Raw genomic sequence first — 17,628 nt, 5'->3', positions numbered from 1 at the left:
TAAAACACTGAGTCCTATATGGTAAATACCACCTAAAATAAAACAAAAGATCACCAGACATAATGCATAGATGACCAATATGTTGAGAATATTTCATCTGAATAGTGTTATATCTAAAGCAGCTGAGTATTACTTACTGCATAAGGGCCCATTGTTGACAAAGCCCTGTCTACAAATACACTGGCCTCTGTTACAGATGGCATTTTCTGGGGCACATTCTTCATCTGAGCCACAGCCTCCACTGAGTCCAGATTTGATGCCATCTGACAACATTTGAAAATAAAACAAAAATTTTACACTACTCAATTAAATGACCTATCAGCTTCATTTTTTAACATTATGGTAGACTTTAGCTTGCACTTGAGCTGACAAATTTGATAACAGGTATGTTTTATTTTCACATAAGCTGTAACATACATTCAAACTGGCACAGCCTCAGCTTCTCAAATACTACCATTCCTCTAGTCTAAAACACAATGCTATACGATACATTGCCTTACAGTCTAGTTAACACTTACCACAAGTGCCATCATTATCTTTATCAAAGTGCATATCGTCACATTCACATTGACCGTCCCGACATTCAGCATTTTCCAGAACAGCACAGTCTGCTTCAGTTTGACATGGCTTATGAAGCTGGCTCTCTGTCAATCCTGATGACAAAAAAGTATGTTAAAAGTAAAAAATAAAATAATAAATATAAGATTAAAAAAAATAAAGCAAAAATAAATAAAATACAAATAAAATAAATAAAATAAATAAAGCATACCAAAGACACACACACACACATACACACACACACACACACGCACACACACACATGCACACGCACACACACGCACACACATTACTATCCTCTTCTCAGGTGGTATAAACCATGCAATAGCTGTACTTACTACAAGCTTTCAGCAAACGATTGGCATCAAATCCCTGAGGACAGCGACATCGCCCACCTATGCACTTGGCATTATCATAGTCACAGGCCTCATCTGTCCGGCAGCGGCCACCCAGGGGTTGCTTCAATGCTGAGAGTAGACAGATATAGTGTAACTAAGAAAAAAATTGTCCGTAAAATGCATTGCATTTGCAATAAAGTACTATTTTATTTATTGGAATGTTGACCTGACAGAAGTATGGTTCACATTATCTTCTATCAGATATTACAGTAAACAATTGGATTGTCATGTTGCTATAGACAGCATAAGACTGACAGATGGGCACCCATAGGTCATTTGAAGGTCAGAGTTCAAAGCAGTCTAGTTTGAAAAATTTTTAATGAAAAGGAATCAATCTTTGACCACCTACAGCAGAAGAGACTGTCAGCATAATAACCCTCTGGGCACTGACATACGCCTCTGGTACACTGGGAGTCCACCACACGACAGGCGTCACGAGTTCTGCAGGGTTCCCCATCCCCTACCTGCAGCTCTGAAGTAAAGGCAAGGTGATGGTGAAATCATATCCTACAGCATCATACTAAATATAATCCATGACATAATCAAGTGAACTGCAGTCTAAACATTGTGTCAGAACATGCGTCTGTGACTGCCACGTGGAGTGACAGACCATTCAAATCAACAAACATATACTGAATAGAGAATGGAAATTGAATCTCATAATGGCCACTCATGTATGTGAACCAACATTTTGTCTTTATTCCATATAGGTCATTTTGATGTACCTGAGTGTTCATCATGATATTCAGTTTTCATTTATCATTTGTTTGAAACAACAATTGGATGAATCAAAATATACACTTTGATAAATTCTGCTTCAATGTCCAACTACTACTTACTACAGTCCTCTCCGTCCTGGTAGTGCTCCGGTCGACAGGTGCAGGTTCCGCCTCTACAGTAGCTGCCATTTGTACAGCCTGCGTCTGAGGTACATGGTCCACTGGCACCAGATGTCTCACCTGGGCACATAACAAAATGTTTTAAATCACATGAATTGTCACGTAAAATAACTATTTATACCCAAAACACTGAAAAACTATTTCCAGGAAATTCAATCATACAGTAGAGTTTTATGATTTCAACATTTCAATTCAATAATGGAATGTTTTTTAAATGTTGAAGTTAAAAGCAATTTTTCTTTATCTATTCAGTTCTTGGCTTCTCTACATTTCTATATTTATCAAAATACTATTTTTATCCACTTATTCATATTCTTTGCTGGAGCTAATAACCTCAACAATTCCTAAATCTGCCATAAATAACCTAGCTGAGAAACTGAAACTCACTACAGACTCCATTTTTGTCATAGTATCCATCTTTGCACTGACACTTCCCCCTGACACACTCGGCATTCCTGTCTCCACACCCCTCATTGGAGCTACAGGCTTCATTCAAATTAGAACTGGGAACTGAAGAAAGAAAGAAGTTAAATTCAAGTTTCAACCTTATACATCAAACCACCTGTCTGTCAACAATTCTGACAATTAAAGTGGGAAAATAAATTATATAAAGAAAATTTGCTTTGGCCTATTCATTCTTTTATATTGAAATACAAGATTTTTTATAACTTAAAAGTTTTTTAAAATTATTATTTTAACAGACATCTTGGCTTTACAATTGCTATTAAAGCTTTATAATCACTTGAGAAATGTCCTACCACATGTTTTTCCCAGTGCATAGTATCCATCCAGACACACACAGCTCCCTCTGCTGCAGTAGGAGTTAGTGTCCTGACAGTCAGTATTACTGCTACACTGACCCCCTGGCCCTGTCACTGAAACCAATATATAGTATACCTTCTCAGTCAGGGCAACTATATAAAATGCATTAGGTTTACTATTGATTCCCAATGTTTTTTAATGTTGAAAGAAGATTGCTCCTCTGTTTATAGGAGTCAATACAATAATGTGATGGTTCAAAATGTGTGAATATCTGTAGTCCTTTCAGGGGTAATGTTTAGAAATTTTCATTGACAAATGTGCATACAATACAAATTTCAAATTAACTGTGCTAATATCATAATAGCATGTCAATATTTACTAATTTGAGGGGGTGAAGCAACTTTGCTTCAAAGTATTTAGTTTGGGGCAAGCAGTCTCAATGGGTTTCCATGAAAAATTTGTTCTGCAAATTTGTAAGATAATCTTAAGTTTAATGCAGGTTTGCAAGAAAGTATTCAGGTTCTTGCAAATTTGCAACAGACCTTATATGCATTGTACAATTCCTTCTTGCAAATTAGCAAAAGAGTTTGAAGCAGGCCTGGGATTTTTGCTTTCAACTTTTCAAGAGTTAAAATTTTTGATGATGACCTTGACCAACTTACCTTCCACACACCTCCCATTTTGCAGTCTATATCCTGTATCACATGAGCACCTGCCATTCACACATTTGGCATTTAGTGGACAGTCAGCATCCCTGTCACATTGGGGGCCATCTGACTCAGGATCTAATAGTTTCATAATTATAAACATTTTTCAAACTGATTTAACTTATGCAGAATCTCCAAAGTGCTTTTTGGAGAACCTAAGAATCAACTAAAAAGAGTCAATGTCTTTTTTATATTCCCCTCCAAATCTACACTCTTTTAACTTCAATAATATAAAACATAGATTAAACATTCCCAACTACAAATGTGTACAAAGCACAGAAAATATGCACAAACAACACCACATTTAATATGAAGACAGAAAATAATTATGACCAAAAATCACAACATAACCCCATAATGAATCTGCAAGTAAAATGCATATCAGAAACCAAATTTGACTGGTTAAACTAAACACTGAACAAACATATAAAACCAAATTTATTTGTAGAAACTAAAACCTGAATAAACCCCCTCACCACATGTGCCTGTTGGGCCTGGCCTGTGGCCCTGTTTACATTGACAAGTGCCTAGCACACATTCAGCATTGGGGTCCAGGCACTCCACATCCTCCCTACAGGTTCTCTCAGTAACTTGGGGAACTAAAGAAATTCAACCAAACATCACATAAAAACTCTGAACTAAAAAAAGGCTTTGGAGGGCATGCCCTTGGCCACAGCTTTAACTTTTGATCTTTTGTTCTTCATCTGCCAGCAAAAATTAATGAAAAACATTTAAAAGCCAAATAAGAATTTCTTTAAAATCATAGGCATGACTAAAACATATGCATTCATCCTGGTTGCCCATAGCATGCTTTCACAATACCCACTTCAACATTTAAAGCTTTAGCAAATTTATCAACAGAACAAAAAATCCTGTTTTCACTTTGCAACTTGAACATCACAATCAACACATCTCAAATAAGTTTTAAAAAGGAAAACTTCTTTTTGATAAAGCCATAAAAATGAGAGAAATGAGCAAAATGGATCTGGAAGAAAAGCTCCAGTTCAGTACAAGTATACTCACCACAGCGCTGTCTCTGTGTGTTATATACATAAGCAGGCATACAGACACAGCGACCCTGATGACACATACTGTGCTCAAGTTGACAGTTATCATCTGTGTTACAGTCCTCAAGATGTCCTTTCTTTGCAGCTAACAAAAAAAATACAATTTGTCATTTTTAAATCACTGAAGGAAAAGACCTAACTTTTAAACCTAAATCTTTTTTGTGAAATTGTGACCATTCTTGATATCCGATTCTTAAAATGTTGCATTTTTTTACCTGGCCTGATCTGACAGGGTTCTCATTTCAGCGATGTAAAACAATACTTTTTGTCATTTTCTCTCAGCAGATGTCAGCACTTACCACATTGTCCCCCATCGTTGTAAAATCCATCCCTGCAAACACATTTGTCATCCTTACAAACAGCATTGTTGTCAAGACAGGCTGAACCAGCCAAACACTTGCCATCAACAGCACCATTCAAAACTGAAAATCAAATCAAACAGAAAGATAATATACACATCCTACTCTGAGAAAAAAGCAGGCAAACAGATGTAAGGATGGAGGATGGAAAATGTTTTAGCTTTTAATGTCAAGTTTCAAATGGCATTTGTGCTATCAAAGCAACAATAGCTGGAACAATGCACAATATATTTTTTCATTCAAATAATAACAGAAGAGAAAATAAATGTTAAAAAACACTAAAAATCATGTCTTATGTATACAAACATCATGAGATGACTTACTGCATGTAGTTCCTGACTGATGAAAGTTTTTGTCACAGATACACTGACCATCATCTGAGCAAACAGCACTGTCATCCAAACATTCTTCATCTCTAGAACACCGGCTATCCAATGGAGACTTTCTTACTAATAAGAGATCCGTATAAAGTCATTAGATTCACTGAAATATGTATCTTTTTACTTGATGATATTTCATTCCAATACTAATCAACTGTCTACTCCGACTACAGTTAGTAAAACAATTGTTATTTTCTTTATTTTCTGCCCCAGTTGAAGCATTGCATAAAATCACTGATGGGAATGAATTTTTTTTTATAATTTAGAACAAAACCATATCAAATATTACATTCAAAAGATTAAAATCAACTCTTCCACTTACTTATAATAAGTATTCACAACTTTTGAAAATATAAAAAAACATCTGCAGCAGACAACTCACCACAGCGCCCTCTATCATTGAAATGAGTAGTTTCACACTTGCAGATACCTCGCCTGCACTCAGCATGGACGTCAAAGCACACGTCCCCTGGTGCACACCTGTGGTCCAGTGTCCCCTCCTGTCCTGGGGGGACTTCTTTACACTGACTGTCCTGGCAGGTGTAGGGCTCCACACAGGGGTCCCTTTCACTGCACTCCTCTCCTGGACCTTGCTTCAGTACTGTAATAATAGTATTCATAATATATACATATATATATATATGCTTATTGCAACTCATTTCAATGTAAAAATTGGCTAATATCTGATAGATACTGGCTTTTGCAATATACCCCCGACCTTTATAGATATGTGGACATGTCATGAGCACATGAAGTGTTAGGGAAAAAAATCATGTTGTGTGGACCAATCTACAAGAAAGACATTTGTGAGTAAGATATAAATTTCATAACTTTCAATCCAGAAGATGTCATGAAATATCAAATTTCAAAATTCAAACATGACAAAATAGAGGAAAGGAAGCAGAGAAATTTCTCACCGCAATTTCCATCTTTCTCATAAGAAGTGTCATCACACCTGCAGAGTCCAGATTTACACTCGGCATGAGGACCACATGTATTACCTGGCTGGCCACATGGAGAACCTGGGCCGTGACCTCTTCTCTCTGGCGATGCAGGGAAAAACAATTTTCATCAAAATTTTCAAAATATATATGTGACAATTTTCCTTTTTGATATATATCTTTCAATTTTTTTTCAAAATCCTTATTTTTGATTGTTTTTATAATAGAGATATTTGGACTGACTCAAAAGTGGAGATTTTTTATCAAAGAGGATTACATATATTGCAATACTTGGCTCTTACCACAATTGCCATTTTTCTCATAGTAGTCAGGAGAACATATGCAGATGCCATTTTCACAAACTGAACCAGATTCAGAACAGAGAGCTCCTGGTAGACATTCCTTCCCCAGTGCTCCCTGACCAACTGAAACCAAACCAGTTATATATAAATGATATGTTTCATAATTTAACAAATGATAAATCTGGAGGTAAAATGAAGTTACTGTAGTGTTCTTTCTTTAAATGCTTCAGACACATTGTAAGGTCCATTCTTTACAACAGACAAGTTTTTTCAGCCTGCAAACCTATACTGGTCTACAAATTCCAGTAAAATTGAAGGAAAATTTTGCAATTATTTATCTGCTTTAGACCAGAAGATTCTTAGATCTCGATGCCCAAAGGAACATCAGGCAAAAAGATTTCAGCACAGACTGCCATATTGTAAAATGAACTTATTTGATTAAGCAACTGACCGCACTGGTCACCATCCTTGGTATAGCCAGGGTCACACTGACAGGTGCCGTCTTGACACGACGCCCTCTGGCTGTTACACATGTCACCAGGCTCACAGTCTTCACCCACTGGGATCTTGGGCACTGTGGAGAGAGAAAAGGGTGCTTTTATTACTGATTTAATCCGATCTAATACAGAATAAGTAAGATGGTACCATAATATGACCTAAAACATGTTTTATACTTTTCAGGGCATTTTTAATTTGCCCTTTGGTAAATATAAATTTTTATAAACATTATTTAAAAATCCTACATTCCAATATAACATGTTATCTTACCACACTGTCCATTCTTTTCAAAGTGAGAGGGCAGACATTTGCATATCCTCCCCCCTCTGCACTCAGTATTTGGCTGTCTACAGTCTTCTGTCTGCTGGCAGGGACCATCAAGATCTCCATTACCTGCATCTCTAGAGACTGGAACACAATGAATCACCATATTGACAGATGAAAATAAATTCTTCTCTTATCATGATTACTGGCAACTCTTTAAGGAGGTTTAAAAGATTGTGTCTGATGCGCATGTATTCTGTGCAAGGATCTCAGACTCACCACAAATTAATGATATCCCATTTCCAAAATTTTATATCTAGACAAATCAATATGCATTTTAATTTCTTTCTCCTCTTCAGTAAATAGTTCTCCATTGTTTTTACTTGTAGAGAAAAACTAAAAAACTAAATTTTGGAAGAAACTCAACAAAAGAATAAGAGGTTTTTATCACACATACAGCAGACTCCACTGCGTTCAATGTATCCATTCTTGCAAACACATCTTCTATTTCTACACATGAGGTTACTGCTGGCTGTGCATCCTTCATCAGAATTACATTCATCTCCTATATCTGACTTGGGAACTAGAAGGTAGTTAATAAGAGAATAGTCATTAATTTAAAGTAGTAATATAGCAAAAATGAATAAAAATAATATTCAAAAGAGAAATCTGGACAAAAGGAGCATTAGACTAAGTTTACAATCTCATAATAAAAAAACTTGCTACATACAGAAATCAAGAAAAAATTCCAGCCTTCATGGTACAAAATCTCTGACAGTTCTTACCACATATGCCATTGTTGTCATAGGAGTCTTCTGTACAAACACAGATATTGCTGTCACAGGCTGTGTTGGCATCAGTACACACACCATTAGCTTTACATGGAGTGTGTAGTTTACCCTTGGGAACTAAAATATCAAAACATTGCACAACCACTCAATATGTAAATCTAGATGATATAAAGAGAACAATTTATTTTTTATTTTAAGTGTCATGAAGGGAGATCAGAATAGTGTACTACGGATCAGTGTTAGCAAAAGATTCAAAAAGGAGATTCTGCAAACAGTTTCTCATTAAATGAATTTTAAAAATACAAAAAAATAAAATTTGATTGAAGGATAAAATGTTTAACTTACCACACTGATCATTTTTCTCAAAGTGTGTATCTCTGTTGCACAGACAAACACCCTCTGTGCAGGCGGCGTGGTCATCTTCACAGACATCATTTTGTTCACACAGTCCATTCAAAGGAATCTCAGGTCCTAGAGTACAAATATGTGCTCTTAAACCTTTACTTAAAATTCTATATTGTTCACATTTCTATCAGTATTCCAGAGATACATAAAAGATCTGTTTTTAGTATTTTCAATTCTGTATAAATGTAAAGACTTGATTAGAACTGTAAGACATGGTTATTCATTTTCATAAAAAGTTAACACAAACCATTTTTCAAAAATTGAAAGTAAGTAAAACATTCCGTGAAAAAAGTCACCACTAGACTTATCTATCATAAAAATTCTGAGAGAGAAAAAAAAACAACTTACTACATCTTCCCTGCTTTAAAAAGAAGCCATCTCGGCACTCACATATCCCACTGATACAGATTGCATTACGATCTTCACACTGGTTGCCACGGACACAAGGGATCTGAGGTTTGGAGGGATCCCGTAGGACTGGGCATGAATAAAATAATAGGCAAATAAAACTTGTGACATAAAATCATAATTTGGATGCAATATTCACATCTTTTCCAGAAAACAATAACCTTACATATCATACAATTCTGAGAGGGAGTGGTAAATGGTGAACCAAAACAGTTCTATAAAGTCACCCACCTATTTCAACAAGATTCTCTCACTGCAGATATAATGAACCTTAAGCCAGATACCAAGCGCCAAAGGCACAGGGAGTAAACAAAAACAACACTGTAATATCCACATTTCCAGTTAAAATCCAAAAGACTTTCATCTCTAAATTACACCACTCACCACAGAGGCCATTTTTAGCTTCGTATCCCCGCAGACATTCACACAGGCCTGCAAGACAAGCCGTGTTGGTGTCTGAGCAGGCGTTGTCAGGCAGACAGGGGGTGTCTAGCTTGCCACGGGAGACTGGAACAGGAATGCAAAATATCTAATTCAGTTAGAATTGAGAAATAGCTTTTCCAACCCAAGAACTGTGTGTTAATTTATGTTTTAAGTGGTACAAGAAAGCTCTCAAACTGAAGATACAAGGCACTGTTCTGTATTTTTAGTACTTACTGCACTCTCCATCCCTCTCAAAGAAGGAGCCACTGCAGGAACAAATTCCATTTTCACAGTCTGCATTGTCATCTCGACAGACTTCCTTGCGTTTACAGGAGGAACCAATACTCTTCTGGGGCACTACAAAGGAAAAAGAAACTTCAATACAATTATTACAACAAAAATTAATGCACTTAAGAATAATATATATAATTCAATTTACAAAAAATTCCAAAATTTTTCCTTGAAACTTTAATCTTAATATCAAGGATTTCAAATCCTATTCAATTTCAGAAAAATATAAATCTAAATACTATGTTGATAATATACCAGATCCCCCCCCTGACTTAATCAGACAACTTACAGCATCTCCCCTGCTCGGCATAGTATCCTTGGTTACAGCGACATATGCCCAGTAGACACTGAGAGTTGGCATCCAGACACCTGGGGCTGATGTCTGGGGATAGACACCTGGCATCTGGGGAACCCTCCTTGGTAGGCAGCACTGGGGAGAATGAGAAGTTTAACATAATTTTTATTTGGACCTATTGACAAAACTTATTGCATACAAATAATATATAAATGGTTGAAAATAAAATATTAATCTCCAGATGACAAAATAAGTAAGGTACCTTTAATTTCACTTCAGGTAAATTTTTTAATCTAAAATTCACAAATGGGGTTTTATAAATTAAGTTAATTGTCCAGTTTTAGTTTAGCATCTTAAATGATATTATCATTGTTCACTGAACCACACTATAAACAAAAAAATCTTTAATCCTTTACTTACCACAGACCCCCTCCTGGTCATCTTCAAAGTAGCCCTGTCTACAGGTACATGTGTTAGTTTGAGAGTTACACAGTGCAAACCTGTCCTCACACACATCAGCTGGAGTACAGGGGGCACCTAAAGGACGCTGAGGAACTGAAACATACAGTATTAGAGTTATTGGTTTGAGAGTTACACAGGGCAAACCTGTCCTCACACACATCAGCTGGAGTACAGGGGGCACCTAAAGGATGCTGAGGAACTGAAACAAATAGTATTAGAGTTATTGGTTTGAGAGTTACACGGGGCAAACCTGTCTTCACACACATCAGCTGGAGTACAGGGGGCACCTAAAGGACGCTGAGGAACTGAAACAAACAGTATTATAGGCATTGGTTTGAGAATTAAACAAACCAAATCTTTCGATCTTCAGGTATTTCAACAGGGATGCTGGATGTTCTTAAATTTAAAACACAAGTATTATAAGTATTTAAAGTATCACGGCTATGATGAGATAATAATAAGGTTGCTGGACATAATTAAGTTCTGGACAAAGAATCATATTTCATCCGGGTGTTTATTTAGGACTTAAAAAGAAATTCAAGAGATATGCTTATGTACAGTATATTTCCTAAATATCCTGAAACAAACGTAAGAAGAAGCATGGAATATACACAAACACAGTCTGTTGATTTCACCTACCACAAACTTCTTGTTTCTCGTAGGAGTTCTTCAAACACAAACAAATTCCCTGACTGCACTGTGTGTTAGCATCTGTGCATTTCTCTTCTCCTTTGACTGCTTCTAGACATGGGGCATTCAACTTGCCCTTGGCTCCTGTAAAGATAAGAAGGGTTATCTTAATATAAGGACTATGTAACATATCCACAGCGCTGGAATCTTATAGATACGAGCCAATAGTTCCTTGATTACTGTGGGTTTTACAATGCAGACAAATATTATTGAAAATAAATAAAATTTTCAAACTAATTCATGAATCTCATTTTGCATTTTCAGAAGAAAGAAATTATGCAAGACAAAAAGTATTAAGTATCCCATTATGGAAGTACATATATTTAAACACATACTGCATTTGCCTCCCTGTTCAAAGTAGCCATTTCTACATCTACAGGCGTCCTCTCTACACTCTGCATTCCCGTCCAGACACTCGTCTTTGTCTTCAGCCTTGCAATAGTTGTTCAATGGAATCTTTTCAACTAAAAAAAGGGGAAACATACAAAACAATGACCAGTAAGTAGCTTACAGGACCAACTGAACTGTCAAAAAATGTATAAAAGAAAACACATTTTGATAACTAGTATCAACACTGTGCAAAGTATGTAATATGAATGTACATAGCAGTAGTGCATCAAAGATTTCATACCACACTGTCCATTTTTCTCAAAATAGTCCTGCTGACACTGACATATTCTGTTACATCTAGCATGGCTGTCTCTGCAAGTGTTGTCTGGCAGACATGGTTGCCCTAATTCACCAAGAGGTTCTGAAAAATTTCATACCAAGATTACTCAAATTATTGTCAAAATTAAAACAGACATTTAACCTACTAAAAATTAACACAAAAGAATTAAGAGAGAAGACAAAAGAGAACACAATTTTCTAAAGATATCACGCTAATTATATCTCATATTGCCGATCAGTGATTTATTGTTAAATGACATCTTTATACTTTCATTAACCAAATCTTATTGTTTTACAATTTTTAAAGAACAGCAATCAAATTCATATTAATCATATCTTCACAAAAGATTCACTTCATATCTCTGCACTTACTGCACTGGTCTCCAGATCTGCCATAGTCTGGTTTACACAGACACAAGGTGGCAGCAGTATCTCCTCGCCTGCACAGAACATCTTCCCCAGCACAAGAGTCGCCTGGCTCACATCTGGACCCATACGGGATGTCTGGTCCTTTGAAAAAAAACAGTTGTATCATATGTTGTTTCTATTTTAATTTAAAATTTAGCATCAAATTTAAGCTTTCAAATTTAACAGTTAAAATTAAGCATGCAATTATTCTTTTTTAAAGTGCTGTATAGCAAGTTAATAACTTGAAATTCATGTCAAGTCAAAAAAGGAGGTTTAGAACTTAACATACTGAAGTTAGTTAAGCGCTTCCACCTATATCTACAGAAGGTGAAGCCATTTTAACTGTCCAATTTTCTGAAAGCAGAAATGGATTTTACTTACTGCAGACATTGTTCTTGTAAAAGTATCCTTTCTTGCACATACAGAGCTCCCTGTCACACTCGGCATTGGTGATCAGACACCGCTGGTTACTGAGGCATGGAGTCAAGATCTGACCATTGGAAACTACAAGATAGAGGTTATAATCTTACAGTGGGTACCATATGCTACAATGTTAGAATAAGAAGCTGCTGTTTGCCACTAAAATTCAATAATCAATTCTTGGATGACAACAGATTATAGTGTCAATGATATTATTTTCAAAATTTTAAAAGAAATGGTGTATAGAGCATGTTTTTGGTTTTCTAACTTTATTTATTCTGAGCAAAATGTGGTACTATTCTTTAAGAATGTTATTACAGTTACTCAACACATGATGTAATACTTTTGATGAAAAAATATTAACATATTTTTTTAATGTTTGAAAATTTAGCAAAGTTCTCTTACTGCATATGTTGTCAGAGTTTGGTGAGAAATCCACTTTACAAAGACATCTGTTGTTCTGACAAACAGCATTCTCGTCTTTACACACATCTTCCTCAGTGCAGGAGCTGTACAGCTGCTTCTTAGGATCTGGCCAGAAATAAGGAATGTGTGCAATAACAGAAGATTAAAGTTTATAACTGATGACCAGGTTAATTACCATGTGTTTCTTTATGTATGTAGTCTTCTAATTAATGGTTGAGCAACACTTTGTCTGGACACACAATTCATAGTTACTGATAGATATACTAACTATATTGTGGAATTCTGAGCAAAAGTCCATTATTTCTAATCTTTTATGCAAATTAGAACAACACTGCTTTGCCTTTGAAAATTCTAAATGAAGATATATACTCAAACAAACAATGTGCACAGTCTTGATGGAGTACAGTCAACATACCACATTTTCCATTTTTCTCAAAATGTGTTTCCACGCAGACACAGGTCCCTCTCAGACACTGAGCAAAGATGTCATTACAGGTTCCTGATGATGTACAGGGGCCATTCAGGTCTCCACGGGGGGCTGAAATAGGGAAAAAATATTAAGAGGGGACAAGTTATGCAATGTTCTAATCTCTGACCAATTATAAAGTACTTTATAATATCTACATTCAAGCAGGGTTTCACATTTTATGAAAAAAATTTACAAAGTATAAATTGAGCTTCTTTTTCTTTGCTTTGCAAGGTCACACATTTTTAACACTGCAATTGCCCTCTCTCTATAATTTAAAAACAATTCTTTGTATTCTCAAAATGGTCTTTTTTTTTGGTTTTATGCATAATCACTTGCTTCAAAAATACAACACAGTCACCTGTGAACTGCTCTAAAAAGAATACTTATTAGCATTATTGGTGAAGTAAACTTACCACATACAGGGCCAGTAGGTGTTTCCTTCTGGTAGAAATCTCTCTGACACCTACACCTGCCCAGCCTGCACTCTGCCTCCCCATCTTTACACACCTGGACACCTGCCACTGACCTGCATGGCTCTCCAAGCTCTCCTAATGGAACTGAAATAGAAACATGGGACACACTAGAGCAAGGCTTCTATTGTACTGATAACTCAACACCACTACGTACTGGCCCCCATTTGGGTCTTACAATGGAAGTGAGACAAAACTACAGTGAAAAATAAGATAACTGTTGTAATGAAGATGCAATTTTTCAGTTAACAATAACCCATAAGGCTTACAAATCTTTGTATACAGGTATCAAAGTTCAGCCATGAAGAAAATATTATAGGTTATCAATACAACTTTAAATGCTCGCTCAAAAAGTGCAAATTAATATTCATATTTTTTCTGGATTATTAAAAAAAATATAATAACATAATTTCTCTCTTACCACACAGTCCATTCATCTCAAAGTACTCCCGCTGGCACTGACAAATGTTATTGAAGCACTCGGCCTGTGGCACAGTACAGGGTTCTCCAGGAGTTGTCAGACACTGGAGACCTAGCTTGCCACCCTCCTCTGAATAGATATAGATGTTTGATGCAATTGTATAGAAATCCATAAATTAAAATCTGTTAGTTGCTTTGTGAAATTTTCCTTGAAATGCAAATAAAATGTATTAAATCTGTATTAACACCAGATTGCCAGAAACCCTATAAGTAAAAAATATCATAGGACTAAGCTGGATCTCACTTGCTCCCTTATAAAGTCAATACACAGTTAAAAAAAGTGCAACAATCTTGGAAAAAACTTTACAATGCCACCTTTCTAAAACCTCCACAATTAAGACAATGTTATCACAGGAATGACCTGCAGCACTCACCACAGTTTCCATCGACCACCTGGAACCCCTCAGCACACTTGCATCTTCCTCCCTGACAACGAGAATTGTTCCCCAGACACACGTCACCTGGGAAACATCTGTCACCTGGGCCTGGCTTTAACTCTACAGGAGAAACATGTATCTGTACAGTATCCTGAATCATGTTTTACATTGCAAATATGTACCTAAGTGTGTATGTCTGTGTTAGAATGCATGTCCTTTTTTAAAAAACTAAAATCAATAACCCAAGATTTTACTTATTAACTTTGTACTATCATATTCTGACACTTTCTGATAATAAAAACTTAATGGCTATAAATGATGATTGATTATTTTGAAAGACTAGCAAAATGAAATTAAAATTTGTTACAACATACCACAATTTCCAAACTTCTGAAAGTAGTCCTGCTCACACTCGCAGATATTTGTGGGTAAGTGGCAGACACTGTGTGCGTCAGTGCACCTAGCCTGGGGAAGGCATGGTTCATTGAGGCCACCACGCAGTCCTAGTGAATAGAAATATAACCAGCCATGTATCAGCTGGCCTGCCATGCAATGAGGAGGCCTGCACTGAGCATGGTTCACAAAATAACTGTAGACCCAAAATTGGTCTAAACAACTTCAAGACCAAAAATTTTGTCTAAGGAGGTTGCATATTAGTTTCACAAAAAAACTCAAGTCAGTTTCCTGGCTAAGGATGTTTGCATCCACTGTTGTAATGTTGGTAACAGACTGGAACTGACTTAAGGGTTTTTTTTTTGTGAAACAGGGACCTGGACAAATTCATCCTAGTCCGCTGAAATAAGGTAAGTATTGGTCTAAAAACTCAGAAAAGTCTTTCTAGTTTAAATACAGCTGCCATAATCCATTAGACTGGATTACTGCTAATTTAGCTTGAGTGAAAGTAGACAAAAATTTTGGTCTAAAGCCTAAGAACAATTTTTGGGCTAAAGTTATTTTGTGAAGCACACTCCTAATGCAGGTTAACTGCAGACATTCTAGTGCAATTAAAATCATGATTGTTTTGACAATCATTTCAGTCACAAAACCCCTTAAATATCTACTAGTAGCTTACCTTGTAAAAACACCTAAGTCATATCTAGATACATACCTTGGCACAGGGGTCAGCTTAAAACTATATTGAAAAGAACTGCTCTTTTTGGACAGATTATGAACTTTAAATTTTAAATAATTCATGTTGTGTTGAGATCACATTCCTCAACTTACTGCAAGCCTGGTCCTGGATACTGAAGTAGTGGTCAGAGGAACACTGGCACGTTCTTCTGATGCACTCCGCATTCACGTCTGCGCATTCACTGGTCGTAGCACAACTTCCATTGATGGGTTTCTTTAAGACTGGAGGAAAAGCAAAAATTCATAATGTCGATGATGTGATCAAGGTGAAAGTAGACTGAAAGCTTGACTGACTTTAAGGATGATTATACAGTGTAAATAAGTTTAAATTAGAGTTTAAATTGAAAGAAAGTTTAAATTGAAAGACAAAAATATACCAGTTCTAAAATGGTCATGGATTTACAAATATGCATCATTACTTACTTAACTAACCTCTTTGTCTCATGAGGGATTAAAGGTCACAATTACATCATTATTTGGAATTAAAAGAAATTATCATTTAGAATTACAAAAACCAATGAATAAATGAAAATGAAAAACATTCTCTATACATGTACACATGTATGGATCAGTACAAGAAAACCCACTACTCACTGCAGCTCTCCCCAATCTTCACATGTCTTGGGTTACACACACACTCCCCACTCACACAGCGTGTGTCGTCATCTGTACACCTTACTGGAGAGCTCACTGGCAGACACGGGGTGTCTACCTTGCCACGCTCCTCTGAAATTAGCAAGAAATACATACATGAATTTAAAGGATTATATCAACCTTGCCTTATGGACAAAAATAACATTTACCCATCAGAGATTGTATGTTTCTTTTTCAAGCAGTAACATTCTTGTTATCTAACTGAAATAGACTTTGTGACAATTGAACTAATTTTTTAATTTGATACAACACTGGTGTGCTAGCATGCAAAATTTCACTTTATTTTCCATTTACACTCTTACTCAAAGATATCATATTAAGTATCATGGTTCTATTGTTTATATAAAAATCTACTTCTACACCACATTTAGTCCAGCCTTACTATTATTTCTGTACACTTACTACACTGTCCATCCTTATAGAAGAACTCTGGCTTGCAGTCACATATCCCAGCAGCAGTACACTCAGCATTCTGGTCAGCACACACATCTTCAGAGTTACGCACACAGCTTGATTTGGTTGGAATATTTGGCACTAAAATCAATGAACAACAGTTGGAATAGTACAAAGATGAAGTCAACATACTAACATCAAAAGCTTGATTTTTGAAAACAATCAAAAATTTTTGAGATGAAAAATATAGCAGATTTGCGAAAGACAAAAGAAAGAAAGAAAGAAAAGAAAGAAAAAAGAAAAAAATCACAGGTTTGATAAGAAAATTATGCAACATATCCAATTAATTTCAAAAAGTTACATACTATCAACATTGCCTTAAAAGTCATAACAAGTATCACATCAACTCACCACAGCGGTTGTTCTTGATGTGGTGTTCTCTCTGACATACACAGGTGTCGTTGCCAGGGTTACACTCTGTGTTTGGGTCATCACATCTTGGGATATACCGCTCTGGCAGACATGGTTTGGACAGCTTACCTCTGGGTACTGGAATATGACAGACAAAAATATTCCTTTAACTTCTGCCTGGTGCTCTACAAACAGCTATATATATTGTTTTGTTGGGTCAAAATAGTTTAGCTTTGCTGAACTATGATGAATCAAACTTATGGGAACTAAAATACAACAAAATGCCACTTAAACAAAAATATTTCTAAATAAATGCAACAAGAGAGACATCTTTAATGCAACAGTTAAATGATATTTTCCTGCTTGTGTGCTCAAAAATGAATCCACATTTATTACAGAAAATCCCATCTCACACCTACT

General features: G+C 36.0%; 1 protein-coding gene across 2 annotated transcripts in view; it reads right to left on the bottom strand.

Moving 5' to 3' along the window:
• LOC106175736 (uncharacterized) overlaps positions 1-17,628 on the bottom strand; it is a 51,509-nt gene that overhangs the window by 20,580 nt on the left and 13,301 nt on the right. For both annotated transcript variants that reach the window (XM_087011431.1, XM_087011424.1), the window contains exons 15-54: positions 17,209-17,346; positions 16,807-16,938; positions 16,345-16,476; positions 15,844-15,972; positions 14,994-15,122; positions 14,617-14,739; positions 14,184-14,312; positions 13,706-13,849; positions 13,239-13,361; positions 12,803-12,928; positions 12,359-12,481; positions 11,942-12,079; positions 11,532-11,651; positions 11,236-11,364; positions 10,850-10,984; positions 10,169-10,303; positions 9,743-9,883; positions 9,397-9,519; positions 9,124-9,246; positions 8,680-8,808; positions 8,272-8,397; positions 7,921-8,043; positions 7,593-7,718; positions 7,142-7,279; positions 6,825-6,947; positions 6,374-6,496; positions 6,048-6,173; positions 5,513-5,731; positions 5,074-5,199; positions 4,691-4,813; positions 4,348-4,476; positions 3,801-3,923; positions 3,280-3,402; positions 2,614-2,730; positions 2,243-2,365; positions 1,796-1,915; positions 1,306-1,428; positions 897-1,025; positions 519-653; positions 138-263 (exon numbers count right to left, since the gene is read on the bottom strand). In XM_087011431.1, coding sequence (XP_086867557.1) covers positions 138-263; positions 519-653; positions 897-1,025; positions 1,306-1,428; positions 1,796-1,915; positions 2,243-2,365; positions 2,614-2,730; positions 3,280-3,402; positions 3,801-3,923; positions 4,348-4,476; positions 4,691-4,813; positions 5,074-5,199; positions 5,513-5,731; positions 6,048-6,173; positions 6,374-6,496; positions 6,825-6,947; positions 7,142-7,279; positions 7,593-7,718; positions 7,921-8,043; positions 8,272-8,397; positions 8,680-8,808; positions 9,124-9,246; positions 9,397-9,519; positions 9,743-9,883; positions 10,169-10,303; positions 10,850-10,984; positions 11,236-11,364; positions 11,532-11,651; positions 11,942-12,079; positions 12,359-12,481; positions 12,803-12,928; positions 13,239-13,361; positions 13,706-13,849; positions 14,184-14,312; positions 14,617-14,739; positions 14,994-15,122; positions 15,844-15,972; positions 16,345-16,476; positions 16,807-16,938; positions 17,209-17,346 — 5,202 coding nt within the window. The remainder of the gene's footprint in view (positions 1-137; positions 264-518; positions 654-896; positions 1,026-1,305; positions 1,429-1,795; positions 1,916-2,242; positions 2,366-2,613; positions 2,731-3,279; positions 3,403-3,800; positions 3,924-4,347; positions 4,477-4,690; positions 4,814-5,073; positions 5,200-5,512; positions 5,732-6,047; positions 6,174-6,373; positions 6,497-6,824; positions 6,948-7,141; positions 7,280-7,592; positions 7,719-7,920; positions 8,044-8,271; positions 8,398-8,679; positions 8,809-9,123; positions 9,247-9,396; positions 9,520-9,742; positions 9,884-10,168; positions 10,304-10,849; positions 10,985-11,235; positions 11,365-11,531; positions 11,652-11,941; positions 12,080-12,358; positions 12,482-12,802; positions 12,929-13,238; positions 13,362-13,705; positions 13,850-14,183; positions 14,313-14,616; positions 14,740-14,993; positions 15,123-15,843; positions 15,973-16,344; positions 16,477-16,806; positions 16,939-17,208; positions 17,347-17,628) is intronic.

The sequence above is a fragment of the Lingula anatina genome, chromosome 1 (genome assembly GCF_051362555.1).
Source record: "Lingula anatina isolate TDL-2025a chromosome 1, LinAna3.0, whole genome shotgun sequence".
Taxonomy (NCBI): Eukaryota; Metazoa; Brachiopoda; class Lingulata; order Lingulida; family Lingulidae; genus Lingula; species Lingula anatina.
Note: the sequence above shows the minus strand (reverse complement) of the source record. Positions and strands in the feature narration are given on the sequence as shown.